The 18,944-nt window shown below is 31.0% G+C and overlaps 1 protein-coding gene across 1 annotated transcript; it reads right to left on the reverse strand.

Annotated features, from left to right (window-relative positions):
- Positions 1-7,138: 7,138 nt before the first annotated feature.
- LOC11414537 (elongation factor 1-alpha) lies at positions 7,139-10,103 on the reverse strand. Its single transcript, XM_003604539.4, has 3 exons — positions 9,945-10,103; positions 8,421-8,913; positions 7,139-8,321 (listed from the first exon to the last, which is right to left on the reverse strand). The coding sequence occupies exons 2-3, from the start codon at positions 8,880-8,882 to the stop codon at positions 7,440-7,442; spliced, it is 1,344 nt and encodes a 447-aa protein (XP_003604587.1). The 5' UTR covers positions 8,883-8,913; positions 9,945-10,103; the 3' UTR covers positions 7,139-7,439.
- Between the last annotated feature and the right edge of the window lie 8,841 nt (positions 10,104-18,944).

Here is an 18,944-nt window from a genome sequence, read left to right on the forward strand (position 1 = left end):
TCACTGAGTTTATATATATAAATGATGATGAGTAGAAGCACATAATTCCCACTATTCAATACTAAGACTTAAGATAGAGAAGAACAAAAGAGTGTTGGTTGGCAGGATCTAAATCTATGGAGAAGCAAACCGTAATTTGAAATCTTGTTGAAACAGGCACCTTATTCGGCGACTCCTTAAACAAATAAATATTTTCACTTACAAATTTGGTCGTAATTGTTAATATAAATCACACTTGGAGGAGTAAAGGTGAACTACTGCTGGAAATCTTAAGTGTTTGGTGATAACTCTCATTATCATTAATCAACTCTGGGTTAAAAATCAAACACTTGCAAAATTAAATCTAAGTCAGTCATCATCATAAAATAACCCAAAAACACATTTATTATCATTATCACCAACCACAACTCAAAAACAACACAAATCTCAAAAACTAAGAAATGCATTTCATCTTCAACATAAAAACAAATCCTTCCTACATCCTTCGCTTTTCTTCTTTAGCCCATAATCATACCCAACAATTGCAACCAAAAAAATTAAAATATGCAAATCTTATAAAAAAAAAAAAATCCGGTTGTGTTTATCAAAGTGTGCAGGTTTCAAAGCAATAGAAATATTGTTAGCGCATCAATGGTGTTTTCTCTATAGAACTAGGTGGATAAGCCAATAGAACAAGGTAGATAAACTGTCAAAACTGGAAGACAGCTATAACCTGATTTCTAGATTTTGCATCAGGAAGAAAAAGAACAATGGATTTGAACAATCTCTACAATTTTAATGGTTTTTTTTTTTTTTTTAAGAATTGAGAGCATTGTAAAATGGAATGTAATCTGAGAATTAAAAAAACTTCAAACTTGTAGGTTTATAGATTCCTTAAAAAATATATTTTCTGAATTGTAGATGAATAATAAATCTAATGGGTTTGGTAGCAATTCAGTTATCATTATCTTAAAAAAAAAAAAAATAATAAATAAAATACATTCAATTTATGGGTGATTAGGTGTGGATGATGAATACTAATAAGATTTGGTGGATGATCTAATTTTAAATTAAAGGTCACAAAAAATGGTCTAAGTTGGACCAATCTGATTGGTGCTCCAAACTAAACGCACTCGTATTTCATAACTATAAAAGTGTTGTACTAAAATAACTATAAAAGTATTATATTCAGTTGCCTTTGAATTTGACCAAATCGTTTTTTAACACTAAAATCAAGTTGGTAATCAATGTATTGAGTTGGGTTATGCAAAAAATGTTGAATTCTACACACACACAAAATCAATATACATATTTGTACTACATGAACATTCAAAAAAATCATAAAATGCAAATATTTAAATTGAACAAAACATATCATTTAATGTTTTCCTTAAAAAAAAAAATCATTTAATGCTTAAAAATTTTCCACAATTTGAATCACATCAAGAAGGAAATACATATTATCCAAAACTTAATTGAGTTGGATTAAAATGCTTGTTTGATTGGTTTGGATGATATGACTCATGAGTTTACTGATAACCGACAAATTTGTAGATTATCATGTTGCACTCATCATCCATAATGAACAAGAAACTGAGTGAATGCATGACCTAAAGCATTTAATTTGTGACTATTAAGGAATTTATGGTTTCAATTAGTTTTTAGTGTAGTTTTATCATTTTGAACGAGCAATGCTTGGTTTGGATGTTTGATGAAACAGGGTAAAGAATTGCACTAGAGATCTAGGGAGCTACGACTTGGAATCAGAGAAGCATCGTTGAAGGTATGGAAGGATGTAGTGCACGAGATCGCCAGTCAGGTCATACTATTATAAGAACTCATGGGACCCTTCTTATCTTTGCTTAATGAGTAAGTTCTATGGGCTGACACCAACTATTGACAGTACAAGGAATAAATGAATATGTCTTAACGTTGATGGGATAAGACAAGGACAAGTCATAGAAGAAATGACCAAAGGGTACAACTTGTAGTGGTTGACCTTGTACTATATAAGGACAACCATGTGGTAGTGCTAGGGGTCCGAAACTTTACACTTGTGAATTGAGCGGCCAAGTCCAACTAGGGTTAGCAACACTAGACTTCTCACTTCATCTCATCTTCTCCGTAGATGAGCATGAGTGCTAACTCTTAGTGACTTGGAGTTATGATTATCTAGGTGATGTTTCAAGCTCAAATCTTTCCTTATTAAATTGAAGTATATTACTAGCTCTATTTTATCTATTAATTTAGATTTTCATCTTCGTGGATAAGCTCATCATGAGCTAAACCCCTTCTTGTAGTTTAGACATGATGAGGTTATGATATTCTTTGCTTTAGATTTATAAAATTATAGCTTCGTGCTTATTTCAAACAAATTGTTTTAACTCAAGATCTTTAAAAGTGAAAATTGATCTCTTTTGCTTTTTGTGTTATAGTTCTATGAGACCGAAAGGGTAAATGAATGAAAAATGTTTGTTTGATATGACTTACGTCCCTATGTACTAAAAGGTGACGGGAAAAAGAGAGGTTGTCAGGAAGCCATAAAAAGCTATAATTTTGTAGATCGTAGCAAAGTTTTGCATAACCGATTCTTTGTTTAAACCACATTTTTACCTTTGAAAATTTCTGGAAAAAAAATAATTGTTTTCACAAACCTTTATCTTTATTTTATTGTTAAAACAAATGATTTATTTTATTTTCTTACAAACAAGTTTTATACTGAAAAACTATAAAAATTACTATAGATCCATTGTATTTGTGAGATCGTTATCTTTTTATACTATAACTTTAACAATATATATTTACACTTGGTCTTTCCACCATTTAATACTCGTAAAGTTTTAAGAGACACCGTAAACTCGTAACAACGAACGCCTCAAAGTTCTCATACTCACCATGCCTGTACATTGTGAAGAAAAAAACTAGCAAACATAGAACTAACTCCCAAATCACACCAAAACATAGAAAACTGGAATACCAATCATTATGCAAACGTGATAATATGCAAACGACATATACTAATATATGTTCCTTTTAAATCACATGTTACTATTACGACAATATATTAAACACACATTAATTGTCCATAACACAATACTAAGCTTAGTCCAGTCACACACCAAACTATTTTTCAACCTAAGTATTGAAGTTATTCTTATAGATGGTGGGGTTAAAAAGAAGGTTTGTATCCTATACACAATTCAACATAATCATGATCATAATGTATGTATAAAAAAGAACAATCACTACAAAGTAGGAAAAATGATTATGAATCCAGTAAACATTAAAATCCAAGGTTTATAATATTATTATTTGTTGTCTTACAATTATCTTAGGGTACAAATTTATAAATTCCAGGCTTATGAAACTAGGGGAAAAAATAGAATAATTGGTTGCTAGGTATAGTATATTGCACATTTATTATGCTCGCACAATAATTTTTTCTCCTTTGTGCTTGTACTCATAGAACCGGTAAAGCTTTGTCACCCGTATTTACACATTTCATCAATGCACTTATAACCAATTGGACAATCGGCATCATTTTTACATTCAATAATTTCTGAATAATGTGTCTTACCACCACATGCTTCCGTTGTGACAAAAAATAAGAAAAGAAATAGAATCATAACATAGACAAACTTGAGAAGTTCAACCATATTTTTTCCTCTTTCCATCTATAAAATAGCTTATGATTTGATATCTTTATAATAGTATATAAAGTTGATGCTCTCCTAAAAAAATAATTAAATAGTTGCTCTCACTTAGTTGTGAAAACTCTTAGTAATATTATAATCATTATTATTATATATATTCAAAGTATATCAGTGTGTTTTGTTTTGTTTGTCCCTTTAGAATACCTAATAAGGAGGTCAACTAATAGTAAAGGAAAATATTTAACCTTTCATGATAGTAAAGGGAAAATTTTCTTTTAAATCTTTTATAAAAAAAACCTAATTTTTTATTACTTTTTTAACCTTTCATGATAGTAAAGGGAAAATTTTCTTTTTGGTCAATGGTAAATTTATTTTTTGGAATAAATAACGAATGAGGTGAGAACATGTTTATGCACAAGTACAATGCTTTGTAAGATCATTTTTTGTTAATAAAATCATTGAATAAGAAAGAATGCATATTTAAATTTTTAATTTCATGATTTATTCTACATTATCATTCACATCAATTATGTAATTCACATTGATTTGCAAAATAAATTGGTACTGAATATAAACAGAAATTGTTTTTCAAAATGATTCATATATATATATATATCATAGAACCATTTTTTGAACTAAATGTTTAAATGACTGAGTGGGATTAAAATGGAAATTAAAACGATAATAATGTGTATACTTGGATATATGATTGCGTGAATGGTCTGACGTCTTTACTAAGGAAAATGCTTGTTGGCACGAGACCACCAAGCACGACATGCAACAAATGCATTGTGACCCTTGGATTGCAGCACTTTTATTTCTCTCTCATCCGTGTGGTTTGTTTCGATGGCTGTTACATGTGTCGTGGGTTTGTCGTGCATGCATAGTATCGTGCGTTATAGCATTGCTCCTTTACTAAATTAAGGCAAAAAACTGTATCGTAAATATTGGTTTTGAATGTATTTATTTTCAATTATGAATCTTTTTTTTTTTTTTTGAGAGAAACGTGTTTATAGCATTTCATTAATCATAATAGTTTCAATACAATTGTCATAATAAACGGCGGTTATGTGTTTGTGGTTATGTGTGTTTTGGACTGTCTGTCTGTGTATGATAAATTGTGCTAAGTTATAGAAAGTCAGTGTTACTAGGATCGGAGATCCTATTGAGAGAACCTTCTCTATTTATGTGTTTTTCAGTGAACTCATTCAAATATCTCTTCTCTTTCCATCCACTACTAGAAGCCAGCTTCCAATAGTATATTTTCGTATAAAATATACTATCCTATTAATCACCTTTATCCTAGACAAAAATATAGCTTTTTTTCTTGCGCCTTCATCTTTTATTCCATTTACTCAAAAAAACAAAACAATCTTTATTCCAACAATAGAAAATGTAGCTGCTGAGAATGGATTGGCATGTGCAAATCAACCATACTTGGCGTGAAGGAAATAGAAGTGCCGATTGGCTTGCTAATTTTAGCATTTCTGTGAATTATTTGAATTTGATTATTTTGGAGACTCCTCCTATTGAGCTTCGAAAGCTCATGTTTGATGATATTTCCGGGGCTTGCATGCCTAAGAATATCCGGTTAATTTCGTAGTTTCTTTTCTTTTGAGCTTTGCCCTCTATTGTACCCAAAAAAAAAAATTGTAGCTTCCATTATTCATTAGAATCAGTTAAATTAGCTCTTGATAAGTAGTTTACAAAATTTAATCAAAATTGTAATGTTTTTTAACGGAAAAATCATTTAAAAGTGACTTTAATTATCTATCCTAGAAACTCTTATCCTTACACTTTCTTTGCTTCTACCACTATGATAGATCGAAAATGTTCGACCATGATGAATATGGCAATAAGATGGAAGAGATGTAATGTGTTTCCTAGAAAACATGATCATATAAATGTGCATACAAATTTATTGAGCGAATTCTAATTTGTATGATGAGCCTATGCTATAATGTAAGTCGGCTCCACATCGAAGTGATTCTATTTAAAGAAGTATCTCTTAGTTAAAATTTGAACATTGACTCATCATATTGTTTGAGTATAGTCTTTTATGTTAGACTCATCCTTTATTGATTGAGGTGGGAAGGTTTATTAAAGCGAAAATCATATTATATATGCCCCACGTTAGCTGTGAAAGAAGGCGATAAATATGACTTATTTCCAGCTATTGTGTGGATTAGAGAGATTATATTAGAAAGTGTTAAGTGGAGGAGTATTTTTTACTTTTTAGTGGTGGATATTTTCATTTAAGTCGAGTAGTTGATTTTTCCTTTTTGTCCGTTCATTACAAACTTGTTGATTGAGCTAACTAAACAAATAATGTAGCGATCCATCAATTAGTAAGGGTGGCTACATCCACAATTAGTCCTCAATTTTATTTTCTTATATTTTTTTGTATAGTTCATATACAATTAATAATAATGATATGAGATATGTTTGTTTTCTTAAAATACGTAAAATGTGGTATTTTATGTAACCACAACCAGTAATGTTACATATGGATTTTCATTACCAGCTTGATCAATCAAATGCATAACATAACATGAATGAAAGGAATATCTTCAAAAAGCTTCTTCAAAAGTCAAAACTGATGCACTATCGATATCAGCTTCCACAATGAACACTGCAATATGGAGCACTCTTTCCTCATCAATCATTTGTTGTCATTGATATGATTCCACTAATTGATTAAAAAAATTTCACGTGTTTGTTAATCGCTCTTTCATGAAACCAAAACACGACAATGAAAGAAGAGTACTTGGTTGTGGTCTTCAGATAAATATTAATATTGTTCATACCAATTGGTTTCTTTCCATGGAAGTAAGTGGCACTACGCATTTTAGTTTTTATAATCCCTGTCCTTGGATTTTTGTAGGAATTAAAGTTGATGACAAGGACAAAATTTCTATGCATTCAATCATATCATAGTGACACTGAGTGAGAATGCAAAGAATGTAGAAACTTATCTAAATTTCAAAAGTGTCGCCTTGAACCATGTCCAATCTTTCGCATTGTGGGTTGTAATCTCGTCATATATTTCTTGCTAATTTGTAAATAAACTAGGAACCCGAGGATTACAGGACTATCTAGTTAGAATATTATGGGAGAATGTTAAGAGAAATAAGAGGATTGGCGATGGGTGGTAGGAAAATTGAAAATAGAATTAGCATTTGCAAAATTAGAGAGGGTGATGACTTAAATTATTTGAAATTATAAATTACATTATTTTCTGGTTATTACTATTTTCTGGCTTGTATTTATAACCGAGACACTTAACTGGTTTCTCCCCTACTTCAATCCTGTGAGTAATATAACAATGGCATTTGGCCAAAATAACTACTGTAAATTTGGGGTTTCCTACTTAGCAAATGTAAAATTAAGAGAACAATAATATTCAGATGCTGCTGATTCAAAAATGCTCCTGACATTCTGGGCAATGAAATTGCCTAAAACATCAGACACTTGCCCCAGCAAAGATTAAACATCACACCAAGGAATAAACACGCAGATATAGAGTTGATATTAAAAACAAACAGCAGGTCCGGAAACTTGCTGCTTGTAAAATTCAGGTGTTCACACAAGACAAGACAATTAAAGCAGAAACAAGAAAAATAACTAGTCATGCCACCGTCGATCTAGAACCCAGTTCTGGGAACAAAAGCTGGGAGATGACGGTGCAGACTTCACACTTAATCCAAAAAACAACTTAACAAGACACGAAATAGAAATACTAAGAACCACAAACCATTTATTGTAATAACGACTATAAACTTCCCAAGGAAAATCATCCTGCACGGTTCATTTCTTCTTGGCTGCTGACTTAGTTATCTTAGCTGTGCCAGGTTCCTTCTTCTCCACACCCTTGATAACCCCAACAGCCACAGTTTGCCGCATATCTCTGACAGCAAAACGGCCAAGTGGAGGATATTCAGAGAAAGTCTCAACCACCATGGGCTTGGTGGGAATCATCTTAATAATACCAGCATCTCCATTCTTCAGGAATTTAGGCTCCTTCTCGATCTCCTTACCAGAACGCCTGTCAATCTTAGTAACAAGCTCAGCAAACTTGACTGCAATGTGGGAGGTGTGGCAGTCAAGAACAGGGGCATAACCATTTCCAATCTGGCCAGGGTGATTCATGATAATCACCTGAGATGTGAAGTTAGCAGCCTCCTTGGCTGGGTCATCCTTGGTGTTTGAGGCAACATAACCACGCTTGAGATCCTTGACAGAAACATTCTTAACATTAAATCCCACATTGTCACCGGGAAGTGCCTCAGTGAGAGATTCATGATGCATCTCCACAGACTTGACTTCAGTTTGCAGTCCAGTTGGAGCAAAAGTCACCACCATTCCAGGTTTCATGGTACCAGTCTCAACACGTCCCACAGGAACAGTTCCAATTCCTCCAATCTTGTAGACATCCTGAAGAGGTAGTCGGAGGGGCTTGTCTGATGGCCTCTTAGGCTCATTGATTTGATCAAGAGCCTCAAGAAGTGTTGGACCCTTGTACCAGTCAAGATTTGTAGAGCGCTCAATCATGTTATCTCCCTCAAAACCAGAGATGGGAACAAATGGAATTTTATCTGGGTTATAGCCAACCTTCTTCATGTAGGATGATACTTCCTTCACAATTTCATCATACCTGCTCTTGGAGTACTTGGGAGTAGTGGCGTCCATCTGTTCAAGATAGCAAAAAATCAGTACTTGTATAAGCAAATTATAAAAATATCCAAATGCAACTACAAAGGGGAATCAAAAAATTTACAGTTCAAATACCTTGTTGCAGCAGCAGATCATTTGCCTCACACCAAGAGTGAAAGCAAGGAGAGCATGTTCACGAGTCTGACCATCCTTGGAAATACCAGCTTCAAAACCACCAGTGGTGGAATCAATGATGAGAACAGCACAATCAGCTTGGGATGTACCAGTAATCATGTTCTTAATGAAATCCCTGTGTCCAGGGGCATCAATGACAGTGCAGTAGTACTTAGTGGTCTCAAACTTCCACAGAGCAATGTCAATTGTGATACCTCTTTCACGCTCAGCCTTGAGCTTGTCAAGAACCCAAGCATACTTGAATGAACGCTTGTTCATCTCAGCAGCTTCTTTCTCAAACCTCTCAATCACACGCTTGTCAATACCTCCAAGCTTGTAGATCAAGTGACCAGTGGTAGTTGACTTCCCAGAGTCGACATGGCCAATGACAACAATGTTAATGTGAACCTTTTCCTTACCCATTGTCCTTAAAAGTTTAAAACCACAAAAAGTTCTGCAAATTCAACAAAGAAAACAACATAAGTATATACTTCAAAAGAAAGAAAAAGTAAGGAAATTAACGGTAAACTATCAATTGATCAAGACACAAGGATAAAGACATGTGTCTTAAAATCACAAATGATCAGCCATTCAGAGTTTCAAACAATAAATTAATTTATTAAATAAGAGCAACAACAGCAACATTCTGATACATACTTCATGATATCCAGGTCAACAATTCAAGTTTAAAGAGCATAATACATTCAGTAAGATAATATTCTAAACACAAACATTCATAAAGCAATTCAAAAAGAACATCTTCATCACACACGCATTTCTGTATACATCTTCATCACAACAGATAACATTCATACCAAAATCAAAGCAATGAAGATTTCAGCAGAATAATCAAACAAAATAACAACATATAAAAGAAACCCACGTTTGAAAATACAAAACCCTTGGTCCTTCAAGTTAAAATCACAAACGATGAGCCAAATCAACACATGAAGACCATACATGAGTACAAAATAAGAGCAACAACAAAATTTCTAACGTTCAAGTTTGAAGGAGACTAAATAGAAAACAGAATTCAACAACAAAATTAAAATAAAATAAGAGTAACAAGCATAAACGATGCTAAAATAACATTATATACATGTATATTCATATATGTATCAATCAGCACAACAGAAAACTTTAGGTCAAAATAACGATCCCAAAAATTTTCATATCAAATAAAAAACTACCGATTCAAAATCATAAACGATCATCACAATATCTAAATTCAGAATAACAATTAAACAAGCACATAAATTTCACCAGATTATCACAGCATAATCGAATACCAAAATCATAAACGATTAACACGTTATCAAAATTTAGAATAACAATTAAACAGGCACATAAATTTCATCATGATTATCATACCATAATCAGAAATGAAAACAAAAAGAAACTAATTTTTAACGATTCTGCGTAATCAGAAATGAATCGGCGAAATGGATATGTGAATTAGAAACGAAAAAGGAGATATTGAATTACCTTTGAAGGATGCGCTAAAACCCTAGCAGCAAGGAAGAGAATGAGAGTGGAGTAAGAGTAAACAGGGTTACAAAGTGAAGGGTTTATATATTAGTGCGGTTTTTTCGATTTTGACGGAATTGCCCTCTTTTGACCTAATTTAATTCCAATGAATCATGTGGACTAGCGTTATTTCCTTGGGCGGCACGACAATTGTAGAAAAGGAGCGTTTTAGGGTTCTGTCTATACTTTAGGTTACTTAACCAAGTGGATTTGACCTCAAAAAATGATCAAGAGAGTGCTTTAATGGAAGATACAATATTCTTCAATATATGTGTATTTTTTTTTTTTAAGGAATATATGTGTATCTATAATCTACATCTACAATATAAACAATTCAAACATTCTCTATAAAATAGTACACATGACATGTTTTTAGGCCTAATTACAACTTTTAATATCACATTAAATCAGACAATTATGTACTTTTTAATTTCATTAAATCACCTACAAACAAAAGGAAATGAATTGTGTACAAAAAAATCAAAGAAAAAATCAAATCAAATAATATTAAACCAACAATGAAGTCATTTCAAAACATAACCTCATGTATATTCCTCATTTCATTGCAATTCATTTTCATAGAATTCTCTTTCCATTATTTATTTATATCACCATCACAGTTCCAAACCCATAACTCTCAAACCAATTTTGTTTTGTTTTTCGAAAAACAAATGTCGCATGGTTTAATAAACTCATCTTTCATTTGAGGAATGCTATCAAAGTGCAAATGCATAACACAATTCTGCTCCACTTTGTGTCGTGTTTATAAAGAATTTGCTACACTAGCAATTGTAGGAAAGAAAATTGATAGATTGATTGTTTTGGGTTTGTTGGGTAAAATTTATAAATTTGTAGTATCTCACTCATTAATTAAAATTAATGGTGTCATATGCATATATCAATCAAATACAAACATAATTTTTATTTCTCAAATTTAAATTCAATTGAAATTACTATAAAATAAAATTCATATTTTTTTTTTCGGTCAAGTAGTCTAATGGCTAGAGCTCACACAATTTAATTGTGGAAAAGTGGAGTGTCCGAGGTTCGAACCCCGGCTCCTGCATATAATATGCAATATCCCTATCAACTGAGCTAAGCTCACGGGGATAATAAAATTAATATTTAATTTGCAATATCGAAGTATTGTTTGGTCAACTTTATTATGGTACTAATCTACAATATAAAAATTTGAATCTCTTTCTATATAATACAGGTGGTTTATATATCAGTATCATTATTTTCTCAATCATCATTAATGCTAGACTAAATATGTTAATTCAAGTGTTTGCTCTAATCAAAGGATACCTTTAGGTTAAACATATAAGACACCTCGGATAAATATTTCTATTCACAATATTACTCCTACATTTTATATTTTTGGTAGAATAATATCACATTGAATGCTAGAGGAATTACATTCAAATTCAAATTATATGAAATTGATGGAGAGTAATTAAAATAATTGAGTAATCAAATTATATGAAATTAACGGTGTTGGTCAAACGTATGAAGGCAATTGAATATGAAGGGATTCATCATTGATCTCTCAAATAATTCTTTCAAATATCACTCACTACATTCAGTGTAATTCAGATTCAAATATTTCAAATCTTATTCAACAGTGACAATCAAAACATTCAATGAAAATATCTTCAAATTCAAATACTCATGGTTTAAATAGTCAAGCATTCAATATAAAAATGAATTGTATTTTTGTTCAAATGAAAATGTGAACGTTTGTATGACATACACAAATAAAAAATTAACTGAAAAGACTAAAATATTAACGTTTGTAACTTATGGGTTTGTTGAAAGAGTTAAAAATTTCTTGATAATTAATTTACCAAATAACATTAAAAAAAAACTAAGAAATAATTTATAATAATGTTCGAGCCTACAATAGCTTAGATCATTATGGTTGGGTGATATGCAGCTCGATAATGTGGGCTTTGTAACAGATTCTAAAGTAACAGTTTATGCATTCCTTTCTACACGGAAAGACCTGTCTGAATTTGGTTCTATTATTTCTTTTTGTCGTTCTTTGTTCCATAATTTATTTTCTAACTCTAGGGTGGAGTTTGTTAGGCCACAAGCCAACGCGATGGCTCATGCTCTTGCACGAGAGGCCACGTCTTTAGCTAGTTCTGCCGTTTATTATGATATATCCAATTGTATTGAGACTATTATGATTAATGAAATGCTATAAGCATATTTCTTTCAAAAAAAAAAGCTTAGATCATTATATTAATTAAGATGAACCACACAAGTGAGATTCGAACCATATATTCAACTAAAGTCTTAAGAAGTTACGTATATTTGTAATCTCATTTATATGTTGTTCAACGTCTACTTTTACATCAATTGTGAAACTTTAACTCACAAGTGACACAATTATCTTATCTCACCATCTACTATTGTTAACATCTCTCTCTCTCCCTTTCTCTCTCCCCCTCTCCCTCCCCCCCTCTCTCTCTACATCTATGATCTGGTAACATAGCTAAATAAGATCAAAGAAGGTATATCATTGTAAAAAAAAAAAAATTGGTTGATGGTAATTTATAGGAGGGAGGTTTATATTCATTTCATTCATCATAAGGGAGAAAATAAATTAGAAACATAAAGAAGATAAAAGGGAGATTTATGTTCACTTCTTTCCCTGAAAACCTTATGACATTAGGTATACGAGTCACTTCTCTTATATTTTTATCACCAACTACTATTTTGATATAATTATTTTATAAAAAATTAGACTCAATTAAAAAAATGTCACATCATTTTAAAATTTCAAACAAGCATATATTTTTTCAACTCAACAAAATGCATCTAAATTTTTTCATTGTCATATTCCACCAATAAACTTGAAATAATGGAGGTTGAATAAAAAAAAACATGAAATCGAATGACATTCAATTACTAAAATTTAAGATGAAAAAATTAAACAGATAACATCTAAAAATTAACAAAATAGTTCATCATAATTTTAGAACTTTCTGGGTATCCTACATCGAGTTTGATATCACATATTCACCCTAAATCTCAATATATTAGTTATACGGGTCATCTCATTTATTTGTTGTTCATATTCTATTATTTCATCCAATATATAACTTTAATTCCCACTTTTTTTTTTTTGAAGAACTTTAATTCACACTTGATACATCAACATTTGTTAATCAATTGTGTAACTCTCCACGTCTGTAATTATCTGATATAGTCGAGTAAGGTCAAACAGAGACATAACATGTTCAAAAAGGTTGGTTCGTGGTGTTTCATGGAGAGAGATTTTTGTCCATTCCTTTCAAGAGAAGAAAGAAAGGATATTCGAAGAAAAAGAAAATATATGAAAAGGGAATTTGAAAATGAAAGAAGATAAGGGAAAAAATAAGACTTGTGCGTTTGTTTGTGAGAGTATAGGAAATAGTGTAAGTTGTTAGTAAATTTATGAGTTTGTTGAAAGAGTTTGAAATTTCTGCGTAATTATTTTACTAAAAAACATATTCAACTAAAAAAAGTGCCGCATAATTTTAAAGTGTAATAAACATGTATTTTGTCAAATTAGCGTAACACATATGCAAATTTCCATTATCACTTGCTACCAAAAATAAAATGAATGAATTTAAAATAATGGAGGCTGAATGAACAAATTCATAGGAAAGAGAATGACATCCAAAATCTAAATCTAAAGATAAAAATTAAACAAATCACATCCAAAAACTAAAATTAAATAAAAATAAGTTCATCATAATATTGTGACTTTCGGGGGATCCTACATTGAATTTGATTATCATATCAAACCAGGAGAATCACAAAAGTAAGTTTGACACCACATCTTTACCATAAACCTTAAGGCATTATGTATATGTGTCATATCACTAAGTTTCTCAACATCCACTCTTGCATTCAATGTGGAATTTTAACTTACACGTAGCACATTAACATCTCTCTTTCAATTATGAGACTTTCTACTTGGCATAACAGCAAAACCTGTACCCGCGGTTATCCGCCCGAACCAACCTCGATTTGGTGGGGTTCTCCACTTTGATTGGGTTTGGGTTTATCTCTGATTTCTCAACACGAGCACAAGATGGGTAAGATGGATATAGGTACCCACGCGAAACACATACTCAAACTCATTTCAAATGTAGAAAATTAATTTATTATCAATTGAGATTTTCCATGTTATAATAATTGTCATTGAAATTTAAAGGAGCAACCAAATTACTCAGCCATGAAAATGTTAATGTTATCATATTGTTGAATAATGTAGTATAACATTGCCCGCAGGCCTTGACAAAACTTCTTTTTGTATTAAAAAAATGATTCATTGCAGGGATGAGAATAAGGCGGCGATACCCAAACCCGTCGGGGAAGGGGATTATATTCAATTTCTCATGCCCGTTGGATATGAGTAGGGTAACATGAAAGTATATTAGGGTCGTGGATCGAACAAGAAATATAAAACCTTTATCAATTGCACCTTATTGTCATGCCTACTTTATGCATTCGAGATCAAGTCGGGCTATGATACCATCGTTAAACTTTGTGGAGTGGATCATCCTATTGAACATATACCAACTACACGAATGAGAATAATGCTACATCTTCTTGCAATATTTTATAACGAAATTCTAACATGTGCTTGGCACAGGTTTCCATACTAGTTTTAACATATACGTTGGTGGTATGAATATTATAGATCATGAATGCACATTTACGGATGTCCATTTTCTTCTTAGCCTTCCACATTTCTTATAGAGTGATGTGATTTAGACTTCTTTTTATTATATAAATTTATCAATTATAGCGGTCTTCTAAATTGTTGGTCGTCTTTAATACAAGAGGATTGACTTATATATACATGTAACCTACAAATTTTAAGTCCTATAAATTGGACTTGCAGTGTAAACGATACTTTGAAGTGTATGATACAAATAATATTCCGTTCTCACATTATCTTTTATATCTACACTTCTATGGCCTAAAATATCTTATTAGAAAATGCTAATCAGTGTCTTTGAATATAGTAAAAAAATCTTGAAATTTGTATAATCAAATACTTAAAAGTGTAGGAAATGTTTCTTTTCAATATAAAACTTATCTTTTTTTGTCTTCTTAATTAGTGCTCTGAAGCATTGGCCAGCATGATCATTTTATTATAATTTTGATTAATTTGATAATATTAAATGAGCACAAAGCTATACCAGTCCATGTGAATGATGGCAAAATTTATTGAGCAGTATTTGTTTCAAATTTAAAAATGACATTCCCATGAAATCCTACATATGTTTTTTTTTTTTTTTTAAATCTGTAACTTCCAATATTTCCAAGAATGTCAACTTATTTACCAAACACTTTTTTTTCAAAATACGATGAGTCAAATTTTTATATTTTTATTTCCGGATAAATTATTCCTAAATATAATTTATGTCACTGAAACAAACACCTCCTTGAAGTTTATATTTACAACTCTCTACCATGTGAATGATGACAAAAAATTCTTGAAGGTTATATTGTGAGGCTACTTCTTCGGTTCATTATATTTGGACCGGTATAATTTATGATCTTGAATTTTAAATTTTATTTTCATGTAAATTTGTTATATAGTTATTTCGTTCATAATGTGTTTTTATTTTAACATGTTAATCTTTCATATTTCTTGCATAGAAAGTTTATAGAGAATTTTTTATATTTGACAAAATTATCATCTTGTTATCGATAAAAGTTAATTCAGTTTATAAGGAGTGGGTCATATCTCATAAAAATGGGAGTTCAATTTTCGTTGTTAGTATGATGACTTCTTTAGCATGTGATTTGTTAATACCTATGTCAGCACTGGTTGAGCCATGTTCTGACTTGATGAGCCTCCAAGGTCCAATTTATCTAGACTTTTTTTTATCATTGTTTATGAATATCATTTATAATATGAATATCGAAGAACTGAACAAATATTAAAGTATCTTTGAAGAATTATTCAATGACTAGATTTTTCTTAATCGTTGTTTATGAATATCATATGTGATAAAAAAACAGACATATCAACACTAAATGTCATGGGGACCATAAAATCAGAAAGGGGGAAAAATATAGGGGGCAAAATCGCTCGTTTAAAACTATGGGGTGCAAAATCGCACAATTGGCAAACTATAGGGGGAAAAAGTGCAATTAAGCCAATATAATTTGTGTCACCGAAACAAACACCTCCTTGAAGTTTATACTTACAATTCTCTACCATGTGAATGATGACAAAAAAATCTTAAAGATTATATTGTGAGACTACTTCTTCGGTTCATTATATTTGGACCAGTATAATTTATGATCTTGAGTTTTACATTTTATTTTCATGTAAATTTGTTATATAGTTATTTCGTTCATCATGTGTTTTTATTTTAACATGTTAATCTTTCATATTTCTTGCATAGAAAGTTTATAGAATTTTTTTTATATCTCACAAAATTATCATCTTGTTGTCGATAAAAGTTAATTCAGTTTATAATGAGTGGGTCATATCTCATTAAGATGCGAGTTCAATTTTCGTTGTTAGTATGATGACTTCTTTAGCATGTGATTTGTTAATACCTATGTCAGCACTGGTTGAGCCATGTTCTGACTTGATGAGCCTCCAAGGTCTAATTTATCTAGACTTTTTTTTTTATCATTGTTTATGAATATCGAAGAGCTAAAAAAATATTAAAGTATCTCTGAAGAATTGTTCAATGACTATATTTTTCTTAATCATTGTTTATGAATATCATCTGTGATGTGTAACTAAAGAACTAAAAAATTAATATTAAAAGTATATATGAGTGATTGCTCAAGAAATGAGTTTTTTTTTTCTTCGTAATTGTTTGTGAATATCGTTAGTGATATAATTTTGAAGAACTAAAATTTTAATATCAAATCATCACTAAAGAATAACTTAAAGAAAAAATCGATCATTGTTTATGAAGATCACTTTTGATTTAATTCTTGAACAACTTAAAGTTTAATATTAAAGTATCGTGTTAGAATTTCTCAATGAATAGAATTTATCGTCATTGTTTGTGATCATCATTTATGAAGCGATTGGTTTCTTGATGAAATAGACGTTATTTATGTCTCTTACTTTTGCTCTTAAAGTAATAGAATTGAGTGTATTATTTCAAAAGTATTTTGAAAGATTAGTCGTATTTGTAATGGAACAAAAAAATAATGGATGGTTGAAAGGGTGAAAGATCGCGTTATTTGCTGAATTTTATTTCAACAAATGGATCCGTACTATACTATTCATTTATATAATAAATGTTGTGCTTAACATAATTGATGCAGTAGAGATTATCACTCATGTGATATGTGAATGTGAAAAATATATTGATATTAATTATAATTATGTTTAAGTTCTAAAATTTAAATTTGAAAAAATAAGAAGAAGAATTAAACAATGTTGTAGCATGACGGTAAAAGGCATTTTGAAACCCACAATTTGCTTATATGAAGAGTTGTAGCTATGAAATGAAACTAAAATTATAGATGAGTTAAGTGAATGTAGAATAGGCAATAATAAGTAAAAAAAAAAAACAAAGATTGATAAAAACTAGCAAAACTATATAATTCCAAAAACAAACATTTCTTACATGAGAATCGTCGTTTTGTAAAAAAAATCTTATTCTCGATCAATGGAGGAGATGTGAGAATCGTCATTTTGTTCAAATTTTCAATCAACCAATCGATTGCGTTATAGCATAGTATGTTCATTTCATCTAAAACTTCTTACATGACTTTCTTGAGCATTTTCTTCCATGTTTCTTTACTAACTTTCAATGACTCCGCCACTTATCTCATGAGTTCATTATCTCCTGTGCACCTACCCTTACAAGCACGAGTAAATTATACTTTATTTTATTGAGAAACTTGGTTCCTCTAAATCAATATACATGTTGAAACATTATTCGTTTACATTGTTTATGTGTTTATGACATCATCTGCATCAACTCCATGTTCTAATTGAATTTCACTTGCTCCGTATTGAACATATATCGACAATGTTATCCCAAAAGAAAACTTGGTTCCTCTAAATAAATATACATGTTGAAACCTTAAAGGTCATGATAAAATAGAGGGCATAAATTGCAGATGAAGAAATTGGGGTTGGAGATAAAGAAGAAAAAACAGAGGGATGAAGAAGGTATAGTTTTTAAATTTCAAATTCTGATGTTCACGTTTTTTCAATTTGACTCCTCTGCAATTTTACGTTTTTAGTTTTGGTCCCTCAAATCTAGTCACTTATCATCTTTCATGCACATAGGTGTGCTTTGCCAACTCAGCAAGTGACACATGTGCCTCTGTTAGCCAACACAATTTTTTTTAACAGAACCTGACATTAGGGACCAATTCCAAAAATTTAAGAAGATATAAGGGCTATTTCACAAAAAAATAATAATAAAGGGACTAAAACAAAAAACACGCCAACTTACGAAGACCTTTTACATATTTGAATTTTAGTAAATATTGGAAGAGAAATTAAATTTTTAACATGGTTTCCACAGCAGAACATGTACGTCAAACAAGGAAAAAGAAACATAACATTCATATATATTATTCTTCTATCGTTAATGAAAACAGTATCAAGTATTGACATTAACTTGTGACAATTGATTCTAAACCCTAATTGATTAAAAATCGTGATGAATATTAAATAAAACGCATTTCACACTTACTCAGATTGTAATAAAACCTAAAAGATAAATTTTTAACATGGTCTGCACTACTTTTCTTGTGCCTTTAACTCTAAACCTACGTCTTCTTTCTCAGTAACTCCCTCTAAACACTGTTTCAACTCGTTTTCTCCATACTATTCCTATAACTACCTAAAAATTTGGTTCAAATTCATTTCCTCGTACATGTCCTTTGCGACTCCCTTAAAATATTGTTGCAACTCATTTCCCCAATCTTCTTCATCTGCAACTACCTCAAAAATTT

This window comes from Medicago truncatula, chromosome 4 (genome assembly GCF_003473485.1).
Source record: "Medicago truncatula cultivar Jemalong A17 chromosome 4, MtrunA17r5.0-ANR, whole genome shotgun sequence".
Taxonomy (NCBI): domain Eukaryota; kingdom Viridiplantae; phylum Streptophyta; class Magnoliopsida; order Fabales; family Fabaceae; genus Medicago; species Medicago truncatula.

Excerpts from the sequence above, each read along its gene's own strand:
- LOC11414537 (XM_003604539.4), bottom strand. The coding sequence starts at position 8,882 with ATGGGTAAGGAAAAGGTTCACATTAACATTGTTGTCATTGGCCATGTC. Across the intron at positions 8,322-8,420 it reads TGATCTGCTGCTGCAACAAG|ATGGACGCCACTACTCCCAA; the intron begins GTATTTGAACTG and ends TATCTTGAACAG.